The following is a 23,598-nucleotide window of genomic DNA, read 5'->3' as shown; positions in this document are numbered from 1 at the left end:
AGGAGGAGGAAGAGAAGTAGTAATAATAATAATAATAATAATAATAATAATAATAATAATAATAATAAGAAGAAGAAGAAGAAGAAGAAGAAGAAAACAAGAAGCAACAGGGGAAGGAGAAGGAGGAAGGGTCAGTAGAAGCGTTAAGAAGGGAGAGCATCGTGCTTGTTGTGTCCTTGAGATTACTGGCGGGGACGCCCTCAGCTGCCACCACCACCACCACCACCACCACCACCACCACCACCACCATAACAACAACATGACAAGAGAAAATGTAAATTCCTCTAGTTAAATTTAAGCCTATGTCTCTCTCTTTATTATTATTATTATTATTATTATTATTATTATTATTATTATCATTATTATTATTATTATTATTATTATTACCATCGTAACATCATAAGAGCTTGCAACATTCATGGCTGTCAGACTATCATGACAATCTTATTCTTGAGTACATTTCCATTAGGTAGCAGCTCATTATCATAATAATAATAATAAAAGTCTCTCTCTCTCTCTCTCTCTCTCTCTCTCTCTCTCTCTCTCTCTCTCTCTCTCTCTCTCTCTCTCTCTCTTCTTATCTTGATCTCGTCCTAACGCTGCGGGGCGGAGGCGCAGGGCTGGTGGAGGGGTGACCTGTCCCCGGCGTGAGTCAGGTGTCACGCCCCGCGCCCCGCCACACAGCCTAGCCTTGTGCCGCGACCCTCGCCGCCCCGACTCTTCCCGCTCATCACGCACTTTTTGCCCTGTTTCGTGCACTCCGCCGCCACGAGAAAGTTGCCTTCGTGGACAGACAGGTAGGAAGAACTGATAAATAGAACAGCTACGTGCACAGGTTAATGAGAGAAAGAGAGACGAGACGCCAGGTCAGCATATAAGGTTGCGTGACGGAGAATGGCTGGGTGACTTTTGTGCTAGGCTCTGCCAACCAACGTGTGGACACAGCAGGAATGGATGCGGTGAGTGGAACGCCTCTCCGCTGCACGTGATGGACGCTACAGTGAAGGTCGATACATATAAATGGCATATAAGGACATTTGTACACGTGTTTGTTGTGTCGTGTAAATATGTGTGTGCGTGGGTTAGTCCCCTTATATCAATCGTCCACTCACTGGTAGACAGGCGAGCACTCTATCAGATGACCTTGTCTCTACCTAGAAGTCTTTACTCTTCGCCTTGCTTTGGCAGTTAAAGCCACGCCTCTCACCTTGCCCCTGTATGTCGTATTGAGCCACACATTCCTGCCACTTCCTCTCACTCGTCACCTCTACATAACCATCACCGCCTCCCTCCTTGTTTCAAATGGTAAAGATCCACCAGACACTCGCGCCCAGTAGCACCTCAGACTCAATGGGTGCTGCTGCCTCTACACTTATTCCGCCACCTCCATGACAACTTACATCTTGACATCATTTAACAGCCACTGCAAACCCTGACGCTCCACCTGCTCCACCACCATCATGGATTCACTCCCCTCCAGCCTCCACCACCCTTCTAAAGCATCCACTCTCGTCTCTATCTCCCTCCACCGCCATTTCCTCCACCTCACGCCTCACACTCCAACTTGCGGTCTTGATACAATCTCCTCTCACCTCACTTACCGCCCTCTCTCTCTCTCTCTCTCTCTCTCTCTCTCTCTCTCTCCCCGCTTCACACTTAACAGATGACTATCGAGTAGGTAAACAGGCGAAGCAGAAAGGTGATTAAAGGGGGAAGGGTTATCTAGAGTGAATTAAATGTGTGTGTGTGTGTGTGTGTGTGTGTGTGTGTGTGTGTGTGTGTGTGTGTGTGTGCGTGCTGCATTATCGCAAATACCTTTCTCGCTACTCTGTGCTGTCATTAACCATTCATGTCGTTATCTTCAATATTTTATGATTCTGTTTCATACATATGTACATACGTATAAGCTTTTACTTGTATTCCTGTCTGGTTCCTCCTTCCTCCTCCTCCTGCTCCTAATCTTCCTCTTCCTCTTTCTTCACCTCCATTTCCTTTTATACTTTCTCCTCACACTTCTCCTTTCACCCTATAAAATCATTATCACCATCACGAACATTCCTACTACTACTACTACGACTACCACCACCACCACTACCACTACCACTACCACTACTACTACTACCACTACCACTACTGGTCACACACTCACCCTCGCCACACGTCTCGCCAGACCAGCCCGCGGCACAGGTACATTGGAAGCCGCCGTTCACCTCCCTGCAGGTTCCCCCATTCTGGCAGGGCCCCGGAGCGCAGGGGTCCTCCACCACCTAGCCAGCCGACAGGGTACAGCACGGCAGGTCAAGGCAGGGCACGGACGGGGAAGAGGGAGGGAAAAACAAAGAATTAGAATGAGTCAATATTTTCATAACATCTTCTGTATAATCTCTCTCTCTCTCTCTCTCTCTCTCTCTCTCTCTCTCTCTCTCTCTCTCTCTCTCTCTCTCTCTCTCTCTCTCTCTCTCTCTCTCTCTCTCTCTCACCTCGCAGTTCTCCCCGGAAAAGCCCTCAGGACAGGTGCACAAATACTCGTCAGGGGCCGTGTTCTCGCAGGTGCCGCCGTTCACACAGGGATAGCGGCCGCAGTAGTTGAGGTCTGGAGGGCGACAAGTGGCGGGCATTAGCTGGGACGATGGCGAGTGTCGGGGATGTTAGGGGACTTAAGGCATGACGAGAGGAGTGACCGAAGTTGAGGAGATGAATGGAGTAAGAAAAGTAAATGTGAGTCAGTGGGTATTACGAGTAGGAAAATAAGGTGATAGGAGGGATATTGCAGGGAGACAGGAAGAGGAGAGACATTAAAGAAACAGGGTGCTAGGAGAAGGGTGGGTGTTAACTTTAGGGAAACTTAAATCCTATGAAACGTTATGATAATTTTAGGGGACTTGGGAAGCGCTGGTCAAACAAAGGAAAGAAAAAAGAGATGAAAAGGAAAAGACAAAGCAAGAGGCAATGATGTATTATGAAGATTTAAGAGAGACGGAGGTGAAAGGAGAGATAAGGAAAATAGAAAGAAACCATCTAAAAGATCTTGAAACGTGCTGGGAAAGTCAGACACTGTGTGAAAAACAAGAAGGAAGTAGGAATCGAAAATGGACAAGAGACGTGAGGTGTGCCTGTAAAGTAGCGGAAGTAATCGAGGTGAAGGAAGCCAGAGAGGAGGCGCTGAAATGTTGAGGCGAGCTGAGGAGAGTGGCTCGGTGTTGGGGGAGGCAGGGAAAATAACAGGTGAGGGCAGGAATGGGGAAAAAAAAAAATGTGAAAACCGTGACATAAAGGAGTAGGATTATTAGCGACCAGATGAAAGGATCAATAGTGACTGAAAATGAATGAAATGAAATTAAATGAAGTTAATGAAAAAGTAGAAACTGTGGCAAAGGTATTATTAGAGGTTACATATAAGATTGAGGATAAATGTCAAATATGAAAAGAAATTATATGTTAAAGTATTATACATTAAAGAGGCAGATAAAAATATTAATGAACACGTATGTAAGATGTAATCAATAGACGATACTGTAAGAAATAACAGCAGCAGCGTGTCATCACAACTACACCAATTTGTACAGCTATCTATAAAGGTTAATGATGAAAAAAATCTCTCTCTCTCTCTCTCTCTCTCTCTCTCTCTCTCTCTCTCTCTCTCTCTCTCTCTCTCTCTCTCTCCTTATCCCATTATCCTCGCTGCTCCAGTTTTTGCAATACCTCCCTTCCCTGCCTCCCTCCTTCCCTCCCTCCCTCCCACTGCTTCCCTCCATTCTTTCACTCGCCTGCCATCATGTCCTCCCTTCCTTTCTATTGTGTCGCGTCCCCTCACACTCCTCCATATTTCCTCCGTCCCTCCCTCTCCCTCTCTCTCTCCCCTCGGTGTAAATCATTTCATTACGCTCCCCAACACAAAGTTTGCCGCCGATACGATTATTGGCGTTATCTGCAGAAGCGATTAATTTGAATTTCATGAGTTAGTTTTCTGGAGGAGTAGCAGTCAGGAGCCGCGGCCCCAGGGTGACCTCTGGCCGCTGCCTCTGCCCTGCCTCCTCCCTTTCCAGGCGTTCCTTATCCCTCACTTCCTATTCCTTATTCCTTTGTACTCTTCCTCCCTTTCCTTTCCGTTGATCTTTACCTTCTCCTCCTCCTACATCATTTCTTTTTTTTTTTTTTCCTTCTCTTCCCACCTAAGGACCTATATTCCATTCCTTATCCCTCTCTTCCTATTCCTTATTCCATTGTGCTCTTCCTCCCTTTCCTTTCCTCCGCTCATCTTCATCTACTCCTTTTTCTTCTTTTTATCTCGCCTTAAGAGTCTTTATTTCATTTCCTTTTCTTCCTCATCCTCCCTTTCCTTTCGTGCTCTCATGACTTCTTGTCCTCCTCCTCTTCCTTTATTCCCTTTCTCTTCCTTCTCTTCCCATCTAAGGACCTTTATTCAGTTCCCTTTTCTTCCTCATCCTCCTTCACTAGCCATCCTTCCTTTCCCTCTTTTCACGCCTCATAAGAATATTTTCACTTGATGTTTCCTTTGTATCTTCCTTTACTTTATTTGTACCTTTACTTCACTTCTTGCCACGTTTTCTTTTTTTTTTTCTTTAACGTTTTGTTTACTCCTTATGTTTATTGTCTTCCACCTGAGAATATCTTTTCACTTTTCTTCTTTCTATTTCCTCATCAGAAACTTTCCTTCACTGTCCCCCACTCCTCTTCTTTGTTCTTTGCTTCCTTTACCTGGGCCAATCACACCAATTTGGTAACTTAGCATCGAAAAATAAACCAATTTTCTTTCTTAATTATCTTTTAATTTCTTATCTTCCCTTTTTTTCCCACCAATAAATTATTTTCTCTCCGCACGAAAACCAAAAGCACCTATCAGGACGAGTATCGGAGGAGGAGGAGGAGGAGGAGGAGGAGCGGTTATTTCCTTCATTACCTTTACCTTTCCTCCTTTTCCTCCCCTTCCTCGAGTCCCTAATGATATGGAAATCAAAACATTGAGTCCATTTCTCTTAAGTGTTAGTTGCCTCCCATCCTTCCTTGTGTGTGTTGTACTGAGTGCCCTAAGTGAATTGAGAGAGAGAGAGAGAGAGAGAGAGAGAGAGAGAGAGAGAGAGAGAGAGAGAGAGAGAGAGAGAGAGAGAGAGAGAGAGAGAGTAATCTAGGCCTTCTTTTCAACTGTATTAAAACTCGATTAGTAAGTTATATTGATTTCACAGCCTCTCTATACCCTTCCCTCCTCCTCCTCCTCCTCCTCCTCCCCCATCAAACAGTCGCGGGAGTCCTCAGCTGGCAGTAATCTCTCTTCGACAAACCCAAATCCCACATCAAAGAATCCTTCAATGACAAACGGTCGTAAGGGAGTCCTCGGGAGGGATATGGGCGCGGGGTGAGTTGGGTGAGGGGGGGAGGCTGAAATTGGTCGCCATATGCAGAAGGAAGGCGCTGCGGGGTGGCCTCTTTAAAATAATCCCATTAATTAAGGTCATCGATGGGGGTTGGAGGGAATGGGAGGGGGGGGATGAGGAGGAGGAGGAGGAGGAGGAGGGGAGTGAGAGGGAAGGAGGAATGAAGGAAGCAAAGGAAGGCAATAAAGAAATACGGAAGGAAGGAAGGAAGGAAGGAAGGAAGGAAGGAAGGAAGGAAGGAAGGAAGGAAGGAAGGAAGGAAGGAAGGAAGGAAGTAAGAAAGAAAGGAACATAATGAAGAGGAAGAAAGAAAAAGAGGAGGAGGAATAGGGGTAGTATTTTTGAGTTGTTGAAGTAAGAAAGAAGGAAGAAAGAAATGAAGGAAGCAAGGAACGAAGGAACAGAATGAAGAAAAAGAAAGAGAAAGAGGAGGAGGAGGAGAAGGGGGAGTATTTTTCTTTGAGTGTTGGAGCAAGGAAGGAAGGGAGGAAAGAAAGTGGAATATGAGTAGTAAGAGTATTTTCTTTGATTTGTTGAAGGAAGGAAGTAATATAACAAGGGAGCAGCTGTGGAAACGTCCAAGGAGTGAGAGAGAATTGAGAAGAATGAAAACGAAGAATCTTAAGCAAAGACAAAAAGAAAACTAGAGGAAAGAGAGAGAAGAGTTTCCAAGAGACGGAGGAAGTGGAAGGAAAGAAGGAAGAGAAAAAGGAAGAGGATAAGGGATTTAAGGAAGGAAACAAGAGGGAAAGAGAGAGAGAAAGGGAGGGAGAGAGGGAGGGAGGGAGAGGCTCTTGACACAGTAGGGAGATGACGTTACTGGGTCTCTAGGGCACATGTTCCTTCCTCCCTCTCTCCCTTTCCCTCCATCCGTCCCTTCCCTCTCGAATATGGAGGAAGAACAGGTGCTGCGATGGAGGGGCCGAGATGGAGGAAAGAGAGGAGCTGGAGGTAATGAAGAGGTGGCCGTAAAGGAAGAGAGGGGCGGAGGGAAGAGAGGGAAGGGAGGGAAGGGTGAGGGAGGGAGGCTAACCCTTTAACTTGGAATAATTCACTTGTCCTGTTATGTGAGAGGTGACTTAGGGCAAGAAAGACGTAACTCCTCTCTCTCTCTCTCTCTCTCTCTCTCTCTCTCTCTCTCTCTCTCTCTCTCTCTCTCTCTCTCTCTCTCTCTCTCTCTCTCTCTCTCTCTCTTGGTATATGAAATCGAGTTACACAATCAAGAGATAATATGATTATTTTTTTCTTACACTCAAGTATGAGAACATATCCGTATTATATATTCCAGTTCTCTCTCTCTCTCTCTCTCTCTCTCTCTCTCTCTCTCTCTCTCTCTCTCTCTCTCCCTCTCTCTCTCTCTCTCTCTCCTCTCTCTCTCTCTCTCTCTCTCTGTGTGTGTGTGTGTGTGTGTGTGTGTGTGTGTGTGTGTGTGTGTGTGTGTGTGTGTGTGTGTGTGTGTCTCGAAGCTAACTATTACTTAAGTGTTAAGTAATAGTTAAGTGTATTTAGTAAGTCAATGAACGAAGTAAGTAAAAAAAAATAAAAAAAGAAACTGAAGCCATTATGAATTATCCCGCATAAGATTAAGGAAGTGAATAACAAGGAAAGAGACACTGATTAGAAATAAATGACGGCAATAACAACACTGATAGCGAAGGCATTTGCTGATCACAGCCAAATCACCATCATTAACAAAACAGCGATCATGTTAATTGGAAAAAAAGTGTCTCATAAGAGTAATGAGCAACAGTACAATAATTACAGACTGCAGAGGAGCCGCGGAGGAGACAGGAAGCCATTCTTGGGAACTGGTGAGAATGTCAGGAGTTAATGTACACACGGGGAGTTGACGGGGGAGGGGGTAATGAGTGCATGGGAAATGGTGCAAATCATGGAGGCGGCATTGTGGGAGCTGGTGGTGTGAACGTTATGGCGAAGGTGAGTCTGCCGTCACGTGGGAAGCTGCCGGAGAGTACAAGTGTGCTGACGGGGAGGAGGAGTGCGGGAGGGTGCGGGAGGATGCTGTGCTGTGTGGGAGGCGTCGTGTGGCGAGCGACCTTGTCTGAGGCAGCGGCCGAGCATGACAGGCAAGTAAACTTATGAGAAGCGGTGCTTCCTGCCCTGGCAGAGTAGAACATTGGTGAGCATCTCTAGAGTCGCGGCACTTGGTGGGGCTGGGGGGAAGGGCTCCACGGATGCAAAACAACAGCAACAGCAATATGACTGATGACAAGAGAGAACAGCAGCCGTGCTAGTAACAACAGCGGCAGCAGCAGCAGCAACAGCAGCAATAACAACAACAACAACAACAACATGACCACAGAGGGGTGGCGGGGGACAACGCGTTAATATAATTCATATTTAGTGGCAAGAATGGGGGAGGAGGGGACGGCGAGCCTGCTGTCACCTCCCAGGGGGCTGAGTCTCCCCTTCCCCTCGACAAAACAGGTGTTAAGGAGGGCGCGGGGCGGACAGAAGCAGGGAGGAGGGGAGGAGGGGAGTGAGAGGGGCAAGAAAAGAATATAGGGCGAGGTCTGTTTCCTCTTTATTTCCTCATTCTTAAAAAGAGAAACTAGGCGACAACTGTGACTGCAATTACGTATGTTGCTCTTTTTTCAGGGAAGGTATTGTGTGTTCACATTGCACATTAGAGATAAACGCGTCCTACTTTCGTTGTATTTGTTTCCCACAATATCTAACTTTTCATGATGTAAGGAAGACTGGAGGGGAAAGAAAAAGGGAAAAAATAAGGTGGAGTGGATGAATGAAACAAAAAGTAGACATTAAGACAAAAGAGACGCATATAGTGAAGAAAATCTAAGGTGGAGTGTGCAGGTGTGGCAAGGCAAGAAAGAGAGGCGGCGTATGGAAGGAACAAGGAAGACGTAGAGAATAAAAGTGAAGAAAGGAAAACAGAAAGATATGATAAGAATGCGGACGGAAGTGGAGGGGGGGCGGAGAAGTTGAATAAGAGGTTTGGTGAGTCTGGCAGGGGAAGGGAGGGAGAGGGGAAGCAGAGGTGGAGTCAGGAAAAATATGACCCACGGCAGAGGAGGGGAAGAGTGGTTGTTGGAGGGATGGGGAAGAAGAGAGGCAAAGAGGAGGAGGAGGGGAGAGAGAGGCGGGAGGGGCAGACAGGTGGCTACACACTACTCTATAAATATCCATCTTTTTCCTCACGTTCCTCAAATATCGCGCTGATGATATTTCTCTCGAGTCTTATTAAAGAAAATACCGGCGGGCGGAAGGTCGACGAGGGTGTGTAACAGAAAGAAGGCGATATAAAAGGCAGTTTGAGGAGGGAGTCACACGAGGGTGGCATGAAGTAAGCGTAACTTTTCACCGTCCCAGGCTCGAGGGGCGCCATTATTCCACTTCTCTCCGCTTCAGGTAAACATGGGAACAGTACCGTGTTGAGACGAGGGGAGGCGGCGGCGGCGGCGGGGAAACGGGGTGTGAGGCGAGCCAACACACACACACACACACACACACACACACACACACACACACACACACACACACACACACACACACACACCACCATCACTCATCCCGCGCATGGCATGAAGGGCCTCGACTGTCACTACGAGGTCTGGGCGGCGGCGTCCTCAGCATCAGCAGTGAGTCGTATCTATCACGCTAATACAATATCGCCTCAAATCAGACGGTACGACACCTCGCCGCTGACATGCACGAGCCCCGTCTGCCTCAAATGGTCCAGAAGAGAGGACGTGAGCGCGAGGAGAAGACTCCGAACCTCCCTTAGGCGACACCGCTGTAAGGGTGAAATGAAAGGAAAGGTTGTCGGGTTCCGCCTCTCGACCCCCGCACATTCGCCGCCGATAAGGCCCGACGCGTAGGTCTTCATCACGGCACAATGGAGACGCGAGCACTGTGGGGGTGGTGGTGGTGGCGGGAGGTCCACACGCGTCTAAGCCCACCATCACCCCAGCCCACACGCCTCCCAGCCCACCGCCAGTCCACTGCAGCCCACTCGACCCAAACAAGTCTGACAATGCTATTCCACGCCCTCCATGTGCCCATACAACGCTTCACTTCCATCCTACATTTATAATTCGGTAGTTCAGCCCTATACAATCCCAACCACACACACACACACACACACACACACACACACACACACACACACACACACACACACACAATACACGCGTCTAAGCCCACCATCACCCCAGCCCACACGCCTCCTAGCCCACCGCCAGTCCACTGCAGCCCACTCGACCCAAACAAGTCTGACAATGCTATTCCACGCCCTCCATGTGCCCATACAACGCTTCACTTCCATCCTACATTTATAATTCGGTAGTTCAGCCCTATACAATCCCAACCACACACACACACACACACACACACACACAAAGACCTCACAAATCACTACAAACCTAATCCCTCTAGACACACACACACACCACACATCACTGACGCAACATCCTATATCCTACGACACATCCCGCGTATCCTACTACTACTACTACTAGCCGCCGTGCATTCTTACCTTGGTCACAAAGGATGCCGCCCCAGTTGAGGTGACACACGCACGTCCAGGGCTGGCCATCGCAGTAGCCGTGTTTACAGCCGGGGTAGGGGCGGCACTGGTCACACAGATCCCCAGTCCAGCCCATCCGACACCTGAAAAAGAAGGGACAAAGGGATGTTATTGGCCTGCATGAGGGTGTGGGGAGAAAGGCGAAGTGACACTGAAGACGTAAGTTGAGTTTTGAAAAGAAAGAGAGGGCAGAAGTAGTAAAACGTAGAGATATATGAGAAAAAAAAAAGTATACTTGGATGTGACAAAATAAAGTCGGGAACATCACATTTTACAAGAAATCAATACAAAACCAACAAAAAGTTCAAGGGTCGCCAAGAATGTGTAGCGGGACAGATCAAAGTAAAACACACGAGGATTTATCACCTCGTCAAAAACACGAAGAACAGAAATATGATCTGAAACCAGACGCCAACAAAATATGCAGGCGAACGAGGAAAAAATATAGATATGAAAACAACACTCACATTCACCTCGTCTTATTTTACATTTTCTTTACAACTTCTCGTGTGTCAGTCGTTTTTCCGTCCACCACAACATCTCAATCCACTCGTTCCCTTCCTCCCTCCCGCCCTCCCTTCCTCTCCTTTTATCCCTTTCCTCCTTCCTTCGCCGCCCACAACACAGGACTACACAGCAAGACACGCATCTCGTCTTGTTTCATCGCCTCACATGGACTTAGATCAAATTAGGACCTTCTTTTTATAGGTCTGCATATCTCTGATCTTCCCTTTCTCTCTCCCTCCCTTCCCTGTTACACAAGGAAACAGGATTATCTTCCTTGTTTCTCTGTATCACGTCGACGTCGTGTATCAATCTGCAAGGCGCGGCCCTCAGGCAGAGAGGCGGCGGCCGGGAACCCACGCCGCGCTCCCCGCATCACAGGCGCTCATAATTCTCCTCAACAAAGTACCATAAAAAGAGAAGACGCAAGCACGCCGCGATAGAAACGGAGAATTATGTGATTTTAATGTGCGGCGGCGGGAGAGCAAGCGGGTGGAGAGGGTGGCAGGGTGGGGAGGGCTGGCCTGGGTGTCTGGAGTGGATGGCCGAGCAAATGGCCTCGGGTGGCTGCAAATGGCTTGTGATGCCCCACTGGACTCCCTCAATGGACGAGCGTGATGAAGGACGCCACTTGAAGGCCGCGTGTGGGGGGTCCAGGACGCTGACGGACCCCCGCACGCCTCTCTCCAAAGTTTTGTCTGGAAAAAATTTCATCCAGGGGGGGGTCTTTCTCCCCTCCTCCCTCCTTTGAACCCCCGGCACTCTGATGGGAGGGTGCTGGAGTGCTGGGGAGGAGGCAGGTTGTAGTGATGTCCTCTCTCCCCCGCCCCTCCACTGCTAAGTAGAAGCCTGCGGTGATGGTGCGAGGATGTATACTTTCCTGTGTGTGTGTGTGTGTGTGTGTGTGTGTGTGTGTGTGTGTGTGTGTGTGTGCCTTTCGTTATTCAAAATAAGAGGATAAACACACACACACACACACACACACACACACACACACACACACACACACACACACACACAGTGAGTCGCCCTGCCTGAGCCTCACACAGGCCAGTCCGCCACAGGGTTCAGCCTCAGGTCAGATGGAGGTGTTCCCAACTCACCTGCCCGCCGCCTGCCAGGTGCTCAGGGTCGCCGGGACAGGTGGATGGCGGTGGCCTCGCACTTTAATTTCCGCGTCCCAAGGCTTCCAGTCTGGCGGTTTCTTCCAAACTGGCAGGGGCTAAGCCGGTGGGCGGCAGGCTAAGTCGGCCGGATGCACGGGGAGGACCAGAAGGGGCGCGAGGCAGGGGACCATGTTGTCACCTGCTGACCCGTGAATGGCTCTGCGCCTATTGAGGGGCTGAGCCGGATGGGGCACGGCCTTTCTCCCCCTTCCCAGGTGACCCTGCCACCAGCCAGGCTGCTGACATGCTGCCAGACGCGTCGCTGTTCCGCCTCCCCAGCCTTCGCCGCTGCACTTCATCACAATACAAACTGGTATCAAAATTGTCCTAAAATGAGCTGGCTTGACATCCTTGCTCCTCCCATCCTAACTCACCCGCCACCACGCCCAGACAAGGTGGAGGCAGAGAGGCGATGGAGGAAAGCGGGGTGCCATCACCCTCACCTGCTGCCGCGAAAAATGTTGTAATCTTCACAAAACACCTGGAGTCCGGTAGTCGTCTGGGCTGTAATATAGACCTCGGCCTCAGTAACACGCAGGTGGACGGAGTGATAAGCCGGGAAGTGCCCCGGTGGACGGGCCCCGCACGCCTCCTGCTGGGCCGCCTCGCTCAAACCTAAATACAAATCTCACTCTGGCCGAGGCGGACGATGATCTGTCTGATACACCACCACCTCTGCTCTACCGCCCTACTTACTCTTCTCAGCCTGTTGCGTCCCGTCCTACCGTGTCCATCTCGACCAGGCCTCTCACCATAGCAGCGCCGCACCCTCACACAGCACTGGGTAGGGAGTGCTGGCTGTACCGCGGGGCCAGAATGCTCGGGCAAGTACGGCAGGAGGCGGCGCGGCACGGCAGGGGGCGCACGCGTCGTTGTGAAGGTGTCTGAATCTTTATAGCGGTCTGGCGGAGGTATCAGGGGCGGCCTATTGCTGCTATCACAGTCCAGTCCACCAGTCTCTCTTTTACGGCTTTTATCGTCAGCGTGCAAAATGGCCTCCCGCGGCCCTCGCTCGCCACTCGCCCCTCCGATGCCTATCTCCATTCACTGACTTGGAAATCGCTGCTGCTGCTGCTGCTGCTGCTGCTGATGCGTCTCCCTCAGGCAAGAACGACGAGATCAACAGTAAATTGTAGTGATAAAGATACTAGCATGAACAGTTACACCAAACCATCGCCCGGGGTGAGTGGAGAGAGAGAGAGAGAGAGAGAGAGAGAGAGAGAGAGAGAGAGAGAGAGAGAGAGAGAGAGAGAGAGAGAGAGAGAGAGAGAGAGAGAGAGAGAGACTTGGGGAGAATCAGCCAAAACCAGTGATTCCCGTGTGTTCATTCTCGTAATATTGACTTTCGATCATATGAGCAAGACAAATGTTTGGCCGCATGATTACCGCCTCCCCTCGCCTCCCAGCATACCTTAGCCCCACGAGCTCCTCCTACCACATCCCGCCACGCCGCACCACCTCTCCTGCACCAGCCACGCCACACCACCAATTCCACCAACATCCAGTTTTGTGTATCGTCAGGCTATTTGCTGTGGATGAATGCAATATTTTAAACACCACGTATGTCACATCACGCACAGAGAACATGGTGCCTTTACAGGTAACACTATGGCAGGTATCTATCTATCTATCACCAGCCGCTCTCAGTGACAGGACAAGTAGCGTTAAGGTCAGACTCTCAGCTTGTATCCGGCCACTTTCCGGGACTCAATGTCGGTGCAACTTTTTTCACGCTGGCGGATGTCACTATCAGGCGGATGTGTCATGCACGCTCACTATGACACATCACCTTTCCTCTCCATAGGCTGCCATATCCTGCTTCCCCGATGTCCTTGTCTCCATACACTTTGAAATGTTGATGTAAGGTCCCTCCATACACTTAAGTATAGTCTATAAGTACAGGAAGTTCACACCTATGGCTCAGTGTTACGGTGTTGCATCTGTTGGGGGCAGCGTGCGACAGTAAGGTAAACGGCGACTTGCGAGTGTGCGGTGACTTCATAACAGTCTCACACGAATGCCAGGGGTAAACAGTGTCCGACCGGTGCATGACGTGGCCCTCGAAAGACACTAGTACAACGCCACACAACGCTGCCTTCTTCTCTGACCACACCACACCACCGTCAGCCACACCACACTCCACCGCCTCCTCCACCCCACACACCACACCACACCACCGTCAGCCACACCACACTCCACCGCCTCCTCCACCCCACACACCACACCACCGTCAGCCACACCACACTCCACCACCTCCTCCACCCCACACACCACACCACACTCCACCGCCTCCTCCACCCCACACACCACACCACCACCACATCACTGTCAACCACACTACACTACACCGCCTCCTCCACCCCACACATCACCACCATACCACCGTCAGCCACACCACACTACACCGCCTCCTCCACCCTACACACTACACCACCACCACACCACCGTCAGTCACACCACACTCCACCGCCTCCTCCAGCCCCACACACCACACCACCACCACATCACTGTCAACCACACCACACTCCACCACCTCCTCCACCCCACACATCACCACCATACCACCGTCAGCCACACCACACTACACCGCCTCCTCCACCCTACACACTACACCACCACCACACCACCGTCAGTCACACCACACTCCACCACCTCCTCCAGCCCCACACACCACACCACCACCACCACCACCACCAGTCTCAAGCCCCATACACCACACTACTATACCCCACAACATTCCAATCCCCTGCAGCGTCACCACATAACATCACCACCTTCTATAGTCACATCACATCACACCACAGCACGCTAAGTCCCCGGCACTCCCTCACCCGCACCCCCCACCCCCTCCCCCTTTACTCACCGAGGACACACACCGCCGCCTTGACTCAGCTCACCACGGGACAAAAAAAAATGATAAAGGAGTCACTTAAAAGAGATGGAGGAGAAGGGAGAGAGGGAGGGAGGGAGGGATATGACTAACTTATACAGGCGTGCAAAAGAGGAGGAAAGTGAGGCGGAGGAAAGATGTAAGGAGTAGATTACATTATGAGAGAGAGAGAGAGAGAGAGAGAGAGAGAGAGAGAGAGAGAGAGAGAGAGAGAGAGAGAGAGAGAGAGAGAGAGAGAGAGAGAGAGAGGTGTGATAAAAGAATGAATGAGACGCGAGGGAAAACAAGGATAAGGAGGAGGAGGAGTAGGAGGAGGAGGAGGAGGAGGAGGAGGAGGAGGAGGAGGAGGAGGAGGAGGAGGAGGAGGAGGAGGAGGAGGAGGAATTAACCAGACGCCCCACAAGAACAGATCATAGTGAATTAATGCAGCATAATCCAGCATGTAATTTGCATGTTATGAGACTAGACTGTGCTTGCCGCGCCACCTGGGTACCGTGAACGATCTCTCTCTCTCTCTCTCTCTCTCTCTCTCTCTCTCTCTCTCTGGGAAGGAAGATGATAGGAAGGGTGAGGGAAGGTGTGAATTAGGTAACTAGATAATGGAGTGAGTCAGGTGATGGGGGGAGTCAGTCAGGTGATGGGGTGAGTGAGTCAGGTGTTGGGAGGAGTGAGTTAGGTGATGGAATGAGTGAGTCAGGTAATGGGGTGAGTGAGTCAGATGTTGGGGGGAGTGAGTCAGGTGATGGGATGAGTGAGTCAGGTGATGGGGAAGTGAGTCAGGTGATGGGGGAGTGAGTCAGGTGATGGGTGAATGAGTCAGGTGATGGGTGAGTGAGTCAGGTGATGGGGAAGTGAGTCAGGTGATGGGGGAGTGAGTCAGGTGATGGGGGAGTGAGTCAGGTGATGGGGGAGTGAGTCAGGTGATGGGATGAGTGAGTCAGGTGATGGGGTGAGTGAGTCAGGTGATGGGGGAGTGAGTCAGGTGATGGGATGAGTGAGTCAGGTGATGGGGGAGTGAGTCAGGTGATGGGGGAGTGAGTCAGGTGATGGGGGAGTGAGTCAGGTGATGGGATGAGTGAGTCAGGTGATGGGGTGAGTGAGTCAGGTGATGGGGGAGTGAGTCAGGTGATGGGGAAGTGAGTCAGGTGATGGGGGAGTGAGTCAGGTGATGGGGGAGTGAGTCAGGTGATGGATTCTTTTTCCCACGGCATCGTAACAATGTTGGTTGGTAAGAGGCTAAAAAAAATATATATATTCCTTTTTCTCTTCCTCTTTCTCTCCATCTCATCTCTTCACACTTTCCTCCTTATCCTTGTCACTCGGTTGGGGTTTTGCAGTACTCTCTCTCTCTCTCTCTCTCTCTCTCTCTCTCTCTCTCTCTCTCTCTCTCTCTCTCTCTCTCTCTCTCTCTCTCTCTCTCGGTGTCACAGATCACCACCATCACCACCATCACCTTGACACATCTCTGCCAATCCCCAATATCCAGGGAATCCATCACAGTAAGCTCACGTCAGTCACCTCACACACCAGGATTACGATATGAACTCGCATTAAAGGATGGAGGAGAAGAAAATATTCGCAGAGCGATAACATGTGAGGGAACTGAAGCTCTGCCTGGGAGTTACTGCATTCTGAAGTGAGCAATGTCTTCATCACTTCGACTTAAACGTTTCACTTATAATATTTTTTGAGTGTTCTCTTAAAGTCGTTGGCTGTGTGTGAAGGAGTTGTGATAGAGCGCAGGGAAACTCATGCTTTGACTGGGAGTAAGTACATTTTAAAGTGGGCAATGTCTACTTAAATGCGACTTATCTCCCTCACTTATAAAGCTCTCGGGGTCTGTACTCAAGCCGTCGGGTGCCTGCAGCGCGCCTAATGTTTCACGCCAGTTGAGTCAGCAAGGCGGCGACTCCTTTTAAAAGTTTCCCGTGCAGGCTTCCTTATCTCGCCCACACACACCATGCATCGCCGCAACGCGCGTGGGAAGGGAAACTATCACCATTTTACGTCCACTCACTCCGCTTCCAATTCGTTTTTCCCACCTTTCCAATCTTCCCACCTATCCAGTCTTCCTCTTTTCTTTCCTCCTTTCTCTCACTTTATTATTTTACATTTTACCACTCGTGTGCCTTTGCCTCGTGGTAATGTTTGTCTTCCTTGTGTGCGTTTTTAATTTAATGGGAATTATATGCCTTGGACAGGACTAAAGAAACAGAGTGACGAACAGACACAGCACAGCACAGCACAGCAGGTAAGGGTAACCACCGTAACAGCAATCTCAGGAGACTTACACGGAGATTAAGAGAAAGAGCCATGAGCCAGATAGTGCGATAGTGAGGCCACGATCACGCCTTTCCCATGAGAAAACAGCTGTCGACTAGATCCCACTGTGTAGCACTTGATAAGCTAATACACAGGCGCACCCCGGCACCCACACGCTACTTCAACCTCTGCGCCACTGGTTACAAGGGTCACCTGCACGCACCTGGGCCTGCACACCGTGACACACACGCTCCCCGAACTCAAGATGGATTAGCGGCCAAGAAAAGGGAGAATGCACCGAGTTATGCCGGAAAAAAAAACAATGTGAAAACAGGTTGTTACACACACACACACACACACACACTATATATATATATATATATATATATATATATATATATATATATATATATATATATATATATATATATATATATATATATATATATATATATATATATAATAGCAGATGAAGACATACAAACATGTATAAATGAGAAGTTCTGCGCAGCTGTTTATGACAAGAGGAGGAGGAGGAGGAAGCGACGGCAGAGGCAGAGACGGAAGCGGAGGAGGAGGAGGAGGAGGAGGAGGAGGAGGAGGAGGAGGAGGAGGAGGAGGAGGAGGAGGAGATCCTGATAATAAGTGAAATGTCAATAAAGGAGAGAAGAGAAAGGATAAGACGGACGTGGATACAGAGAACCGTCACGACACTGAGGAGGAGGAGGAGGAGGAGGAGGAGGAGGAGGAGGACAAAGCACCTGAAAGGGACAAGGAAGGAGAGGGGAGCGAGGGAGGAGAATGCATGGGAATGAGAGGGAAAGTCAAGGTGGAGCGAAACGAGACTGGAAGGACAGCGCTGAGTGGAGGACTAAAAGGTGGAGATTTGGGAACAGGTGTGTGGTAGGGCAGGGTACACCATGCAGGGGAGGACACAGTAGGGAAACGGACGGGAAGGGATGGGCGGAGGTAGGTGGGACAAGGCAGATGACAGGGTGGAGTAAAGGGTGCCAAGGCGAAGGTGGGCCAGGATGGGTAGAGAGGAGACAGTGAATGGAAGGGGAGTGGAAGGGAAAGACGGAGCGAAACGGAAAAGGAAACGATGGGCTGGGGAGGGTGGGAGAGGCGGGGCAGGGGCGGGGAGGGAGAAAAAAGAGAGTGACCGAGTACGGGAAGTATAGATGGGAATCATGTCAGGGGACGACCACCGGTGACCAAGGCTGCGGTATTACTGTTATTAGTCCACCGCCTCCCATGCCCCGCCCGGTAGAGACCCATCTAGCCCTGCCTTGCCCCGCCCCACCTCACACACCTCTGCTAGCGTACATCCCAGCTATACCCTACACAGAGACAGAAAAAAATAAAAATAAAGAAAGACTTGAGAAACAAAACACACGTCATGAAGGCAGATCAGAAGACAAGGTGAGTGTGAACCGTCATATTTTATTTTATTTATTTTTTCATTAACAGGTGTGACACAGGCAGGACACAGCACGCTAAGGCACCGCGTGTGATAAGTGAAGACGCCAGCATGTCTAGCTCGTCCTGTGTGCTGGCGTGAAGGCGTGCCCCCAGGCGTGGTGGTGGCCGGACGCTGCGTCACCCGCACGTCACCGCCGCTGAGGTGGGCGTGGCCGGGGCGCGGGGAAGGACCACATATTGTTCTCTGATTACAGGTGAGTGCGGGCGGCCTCCTCACACTGTCATCCCGCTGCCCTACCTGTCTACGGGGACAGCCGGGAGGGAGGGACACCGAAGGGGACGGAAAGAGGAAGGAATCAGGACACCTCCCTTCTTCAGTACCCGCCGTACGCAGTCATCAAGGTCCCTGGCGCCCCTGAGTGCTCCAGGGTACAGAGGGTCAAGCTTGGCGTGAAGGCGAGGACTGCAGGAGTTAGGGAGTGAGTTGAGAGGAGGATAAGGCAAGGGACAGAGGCAGGAATGGGCAGATGAGCCAAGAAGGCACCTCCATCATCATCAACAAAAGCGACCCTTTCATCCCTCTCAGTTATATCTTCTGAGATCATTCTTCTCCTCCTTACACTGCTCTACTCTCTCTCTCTCTCTCTCTCTCTCTCTCTCTCTCTCTCTCTCTCTCTCTCTCTCTCTCTCTCTCTCTCTCTCTCTCTCTCTCCCTCTTCTTCACACATTGTTCTGGCGCGTGGAGGCGAGGGAGCCCCAGCCACACCGTCATATAGGAGCACGAGGCACGGGAGCGCTGGGAACACACGGAGGCAGAGGAGAGAAGGGATGAGGTGGAGGGAGGCAGATCAGACCCCACGTTCAGGTGAGGCCAGGTGAGGGCGGGCACTGACCACCTATTATTATCTAGTACCTGGTCATGTTTATGTGTGGATGGACACCTGGCCAGGGGCATCTTGGACCTGGCCCTGCTCCCTGCCATGCCTGCCTCTGCTTCCCTTTTCTTTACATGATGTATTTCCTCTCTTTAATTACTATCTTTCTTTCTGCCTTTCTATTCACCTTTTATCCAGCTCTGCCTCGTTCTGGTTTGTCCGGTCCTTAGTAACCTCCAAGCCCTCTTCCTCTTCCTCCTCCTCCTCCTCCTCCTCCTCTACAGATAGATTCCTCCGAAGCACTCTTCCAGGACATCAGCCACGGCTCCGCATTCCTCTCCCCCTCAATCCCTCCTTCCTTACCTCTCTTTTCCCTTCCCTCCCTCCCTCTCTCCCCTCCCCCCTGCGGTAGCGGAAAGAGGCGTAAAACTCAGTAATTTGAGTTATTTAGACATCAATTTGTTTCTCCTCTTCTCAGGTCTCTCCCTTATTTCACTGTCTTTTTTACTCCGTTCCCCCTCGAGGCCCGTGTCTCCTGAAGGCCTGGCGGTAATGACAGCAGCGAGGCAACTGTGAGTGCCCCTGCTCTTTCTTCCTGCGGCTGTACCCTGCTTGGACTTCTGTTGCTATTGCTGGTGGTGCTGCTAATTGTATGTACGGCTTCACTCTGCTGCTGCTGCTGCTGCTGCTGTGTGCTCCTCGTGTTGATTTTCGATTGTGTCTTTGTTGTTGTTGTTTTGTCATGAGGCGGAACTGAAAGCTTGACTTGAATGATTTTTTGTTCCACGACGGATGCTAGATTCTGTCAGTCTCTCTCTCTCTCTCTCTCTCTCTCTCTCTCTCTCTCTCTCTCTCTCTCTCTCTCTCTCTCTCTCTCTCTCTCTCTCTCTCTCTCTCTCTCCATCATACTACTACTACTACTACTACTACTAATAATAATAATAATAATACTGCTGGTGCTAGTACTTCTACTACTACTATCGTTGCTCTCCGCCGTTCCCAGACCACCTGCAACCCTGCCAGCAACTGGCCGCCGTGTCGCCGCTGAGCCACAGCTCCTGATTGTTTCTCGGCAGCGCGGGCATTCCCGGGACATAATCTTCCTTTTCTATCCTTTTTATCCTTCGCCGTAGCTTAAGGAAATCCCAATAAGTTGCTCGCTAATTGCTACCTCCCTGTCTTTCAATTAATGAGGGTGGTAATTAATGCACCGTGTACGTCAACTTGGCCGGGATGTATGTATGTTGAAGGCGGCCATGATTGCTGTTGCCGTGTTGGCGTGGCGGAGGTACGATAACCTACTGAAACGTTCGGGAGTTCCAAAAAAATACAAAGTGGCAAAAATCTATTCCTTCGTGAGGCCGTGCAAGTATAAAGACCCTTATTACAAAGTCCACACTTTTTGGTAAAGATATATATGCAAAAAAACCGCTCAGTTTTAAGCGTTAATTAAAACACAGAGTGGTACTTTACACAGACAGTTAAAAAGGTAAAACAATACAAGAATTAATGACTGTGAATCTTTTTCTTTTATATCCTCAATTCGATACGCAAATAAGGAAGGCAAGGATGACATCTAGGCACGCTGGGAGCCTCGGCCGTGCCCCGTGAGGTGGGAGGCGGCGCGGGGAGGGACGAGGCTCCTTCCTCGACTTCATCAATGGCAAGGAATCGGGTATAATTACTATCCTACTCCCTTTTCCATTAGTTTGACCAATAATTATTCTCCACGTCTTATAAGCTCCTCACTAACATTATATAGAGAGGGAGGAGAGGAGGCGGGGCTGGATGGGATGGGGCGGGGGGTGGAGGGGCGGGGGGTGGGGGTGGAGGGGCGGGGCGGGTAGCGGGGCGCGAGAATGGCGGCGGTGGCTGAGCTCTTCCTTCGGCATTTCCTCGCACCCGTGGGAACCTGGCGAGCGTGACGTCAGGCCTCGACGCTGCACACCCGAACTGAATCTTTAAATCTCACTCATGTCGCCACCAAGACTGGAGCTGAGGTGAGACTGGCGGAGGGGCGAAGGAGGGAGAGGAAGTGAGGCGAGGAAGTGAGAGATAAGGAAGGGAATGGAGGGAGGTGCGGAGTTGGAAGAAGTACTAAGTTGTGAAGGATTCTGACGAAATGGAAACTCATGAAAAGGAGGGAAGGTGGAAAGAGAAGAAGAAAGGAAGGAAGTAAAGATTAGAGAGGGAGAGGGAGAGATGGAGAATGGATGGAGGTGTGGAAAAGGAGGAAGGAACAGGTTGTGAAGGACTTCGATGTGGTGAACAATTACAGACAAGGACTGGAGGAAAGAGAGAAGAGGAAGATGACAACAAAAGAAGAAATGAAGAAGAGAGCAATGGAAGAAGAAGCAGGTTGTGATGACTGATGCAGCGGACGCCGACTGAAAGATAACATAGAGAGAAAAAGGAAGACGAAGTAACAGGAAGAAAGGAAGAAAAGAGCAAGTGATAGGAAGGCGGTGGCGCGGCAGGTGATCAGCGTGTGAGGGGCATGGTGTGCGGGGCTCTGGGGCAGCGGCGGAGGCGGGTCGTGCTCAACTGCCCGCTGGATCGTCGTAAATTATCGCAGTGGAGCGGCGGACACAAACACGTCTCCTGCGTCTGAATTATCTACACCACTCGGACAAGGTGGCGGAGGGCGGCCGAGGAACCACCACCTTCACCTCCACCTCCATGAACTCCTGCTTTTAAACGATGTATGTGGGATTGAACTTTTTTGCTCTCTCTCTCTCTCCCTCTCTCCCCCTCTCGCTTTTTCTCTCTGACGGAAAAATGGCGCTTGAAGGGAACGTCACGCGCGCTCAACTCCTCCGCCTCTTCCTCCTCTTGTTCATGCTGTCCCCGGGTCCCCCTCCGTCAGAAGGTCCTGGGAGAGCCTGTGTACTCCGCGGCTCCACTAATTCTTTATGGCCTTTTTTGTGCCACTTCTAATATTTTTACAATCTTGGAAGGTGATAATTCTCAGGAAGAGTTCACTTATGTACGGATGGTGATTGGTGTGTGTGTGTGTGTGTGTGTGTGTGTGTGTGTGTGTGTGTGTGTGTGTGTGTGTGTGTGTGTGTGTGTGTGTGTGTGTGTGTGTGTGTGTGTGTGTGTGTGTGTGTGTGTGTGTGTGTGTGTGTGTGTGTGTGTGTGTGTGTGTGTACTATGAACATGCGCCATCATAAGTGTTTTTCTTTTTCTGTCTCTCTCTCACCATTATCTCGTGACAACTTCAACATATCCTCTTAACCTCCTCCTCCTCCTCCTCCTCCTCCTCCTCCTCCTCCTCCTCTTCCTCCTCCTCCTCCTCCTTCCTCTCCTTCTCTTTCTCCCTCCCATTCCCATCCCTCCTTCCTGTCTCCCCTCTATTCGATTCTCTGCTCCTCCTCCTCATGCTTCCCCTGCTCCTCTTCCTCCTGCCTTCCTCCCCCCCCCGTTCACCACCAACACTGCTCTCTGCCTTCCTCCACCCCTCCCCCTTACCGTCACTCCACGCGGCCACCCACGCCCTCCCAGACCACAAACCTGCGTCCCTTTAACACAACACTAAAGGAACATTAACTTTAAGGCGTGTTATACGTATAATGAGGAATGGTTATAGCGAAACAATAGAGCAGAGACGAAGAGCACAATGTCTCGACTCAAGATGCAAGCGGAGAAAAGAAGGAAGAGGAGGAGGAGGAGGAGGAGGAGGAGGAGGAGGAGGAGGAGGAGGAGGAGGAGAAGGAGGAGGGGTTCACGGGTCACCCTCCATTACTTCCACTCATGCAGCAATTACAGCCAAACAAATCCTGTTTATTTACCACAACTCGCCCGCCTCCCACCTCCTTCCCCTCCTTCTCTCCACTTACTCACCCTCCAAGACTCTCCTCCTCCTTCTTCTCCTTCTCCTTCAGCCATTCAACCTTCCACTCCCTTCTACTTCACCTCTCCGTTCACAAATCTCTTCTTGTCTCCTTCCTTCTTTGCAGTCTCCTTCCCTCATCTTTCCCACCTCGCTCCTTATTCCCTCTGGCTCCCCGACTCCTTCCCACTCATGCCCTCAGACTCGCTCCCTCCAGACCCAGGGCACTGCAGAGGACGCGTTCCTGGCCTGTGCTCTCAAGGGAAGACTGCAGCCGTGCCCTTCGTCCCCCTCACCTCCCACTCCAGTCCTTACTAACTCCATCAACCTTCCCATGAACGTCAGTCTCTCCTCAGTCCCCAACGCCTAATTTTAATCAACTACCTTTTGCCCCACTGCGCCTCAAGCCTCGACGTTTTCCCCGCCACCGCCTCCTCACTCCTTGGTAACTTCTAATTTCTCCATAAATGTCCAGCGTTTTTCAGTCAACGTTCTTCCCTTTCATTACGAGTACTCCCACCCCAACCATCTCTCCCCGGCCCTCTCCCCGCTAGTTCGTCAGTCTGTACGTGCAGGAAGGACGTTTTGACAAGACTGGTGGGGAAGATGGAAGAGGAAGGGAACGGGGAGGTGTAAGGAGTGTACGGGTGGACGATCAGTGGGGTGCTTAGGGGTACATCATCAGGG

The 23,598-nt window shown here is 50.4% G+C and overlaps 1 protein-coding gene across 2 annotated transcripts in view; it reads right to left on the bottom strand.

Moving 5' to 3' along the window:
• Window positions 1–23,598, bottom strand: part of LOC135112792 (protein jagged-2-like) — a 96,119-nt gene that overhangs the window by 13,360 nt on the left and 59,161 nt on the right. For both annotated transcript variants that reach the window (XM_064027607.1, XM_064027608.1), the window contains exons 5-7: window positions 9,910–10,043; window positions 2,481–2,593; window positions 2,150–2,267 (exon numbers count right to left, since the gene is read on the bottom strand). In XM_064027607.1, the coding sequence (XP_063883677.1) occupies window positions 2,150–2,267; window positions 2,481–2,593; window positions 9,910–10,043 (365 nt within the window). The remainder of the gene's footprint in view (window positions 1–2,149; window positions 2,268–2,480; window positions 2,594–9,909; window positions 10,044–23,598) is intronic.

The sequence above is a fragment of the Scylla paramamosain genome, chromosome 24 (assembly GCF_035594125.1).
Source record: "Scylla paramamosain isolate STU-SP2022 chromosome 24, ASM3559412v1, whole genome shotgun sequence".
Classification (NCBI taxonomy): domain Eukaryota; kingdom Metazoa; phylum Arthropoda; class Malacostraca; order Decapoda; family Portunidae; genus Scylla; species Scylla paramamosain.
Note: the sequence above shows the minus strand (reverse complement) of the source record. Positions and strands in the feature narration are given on the sequence as shown.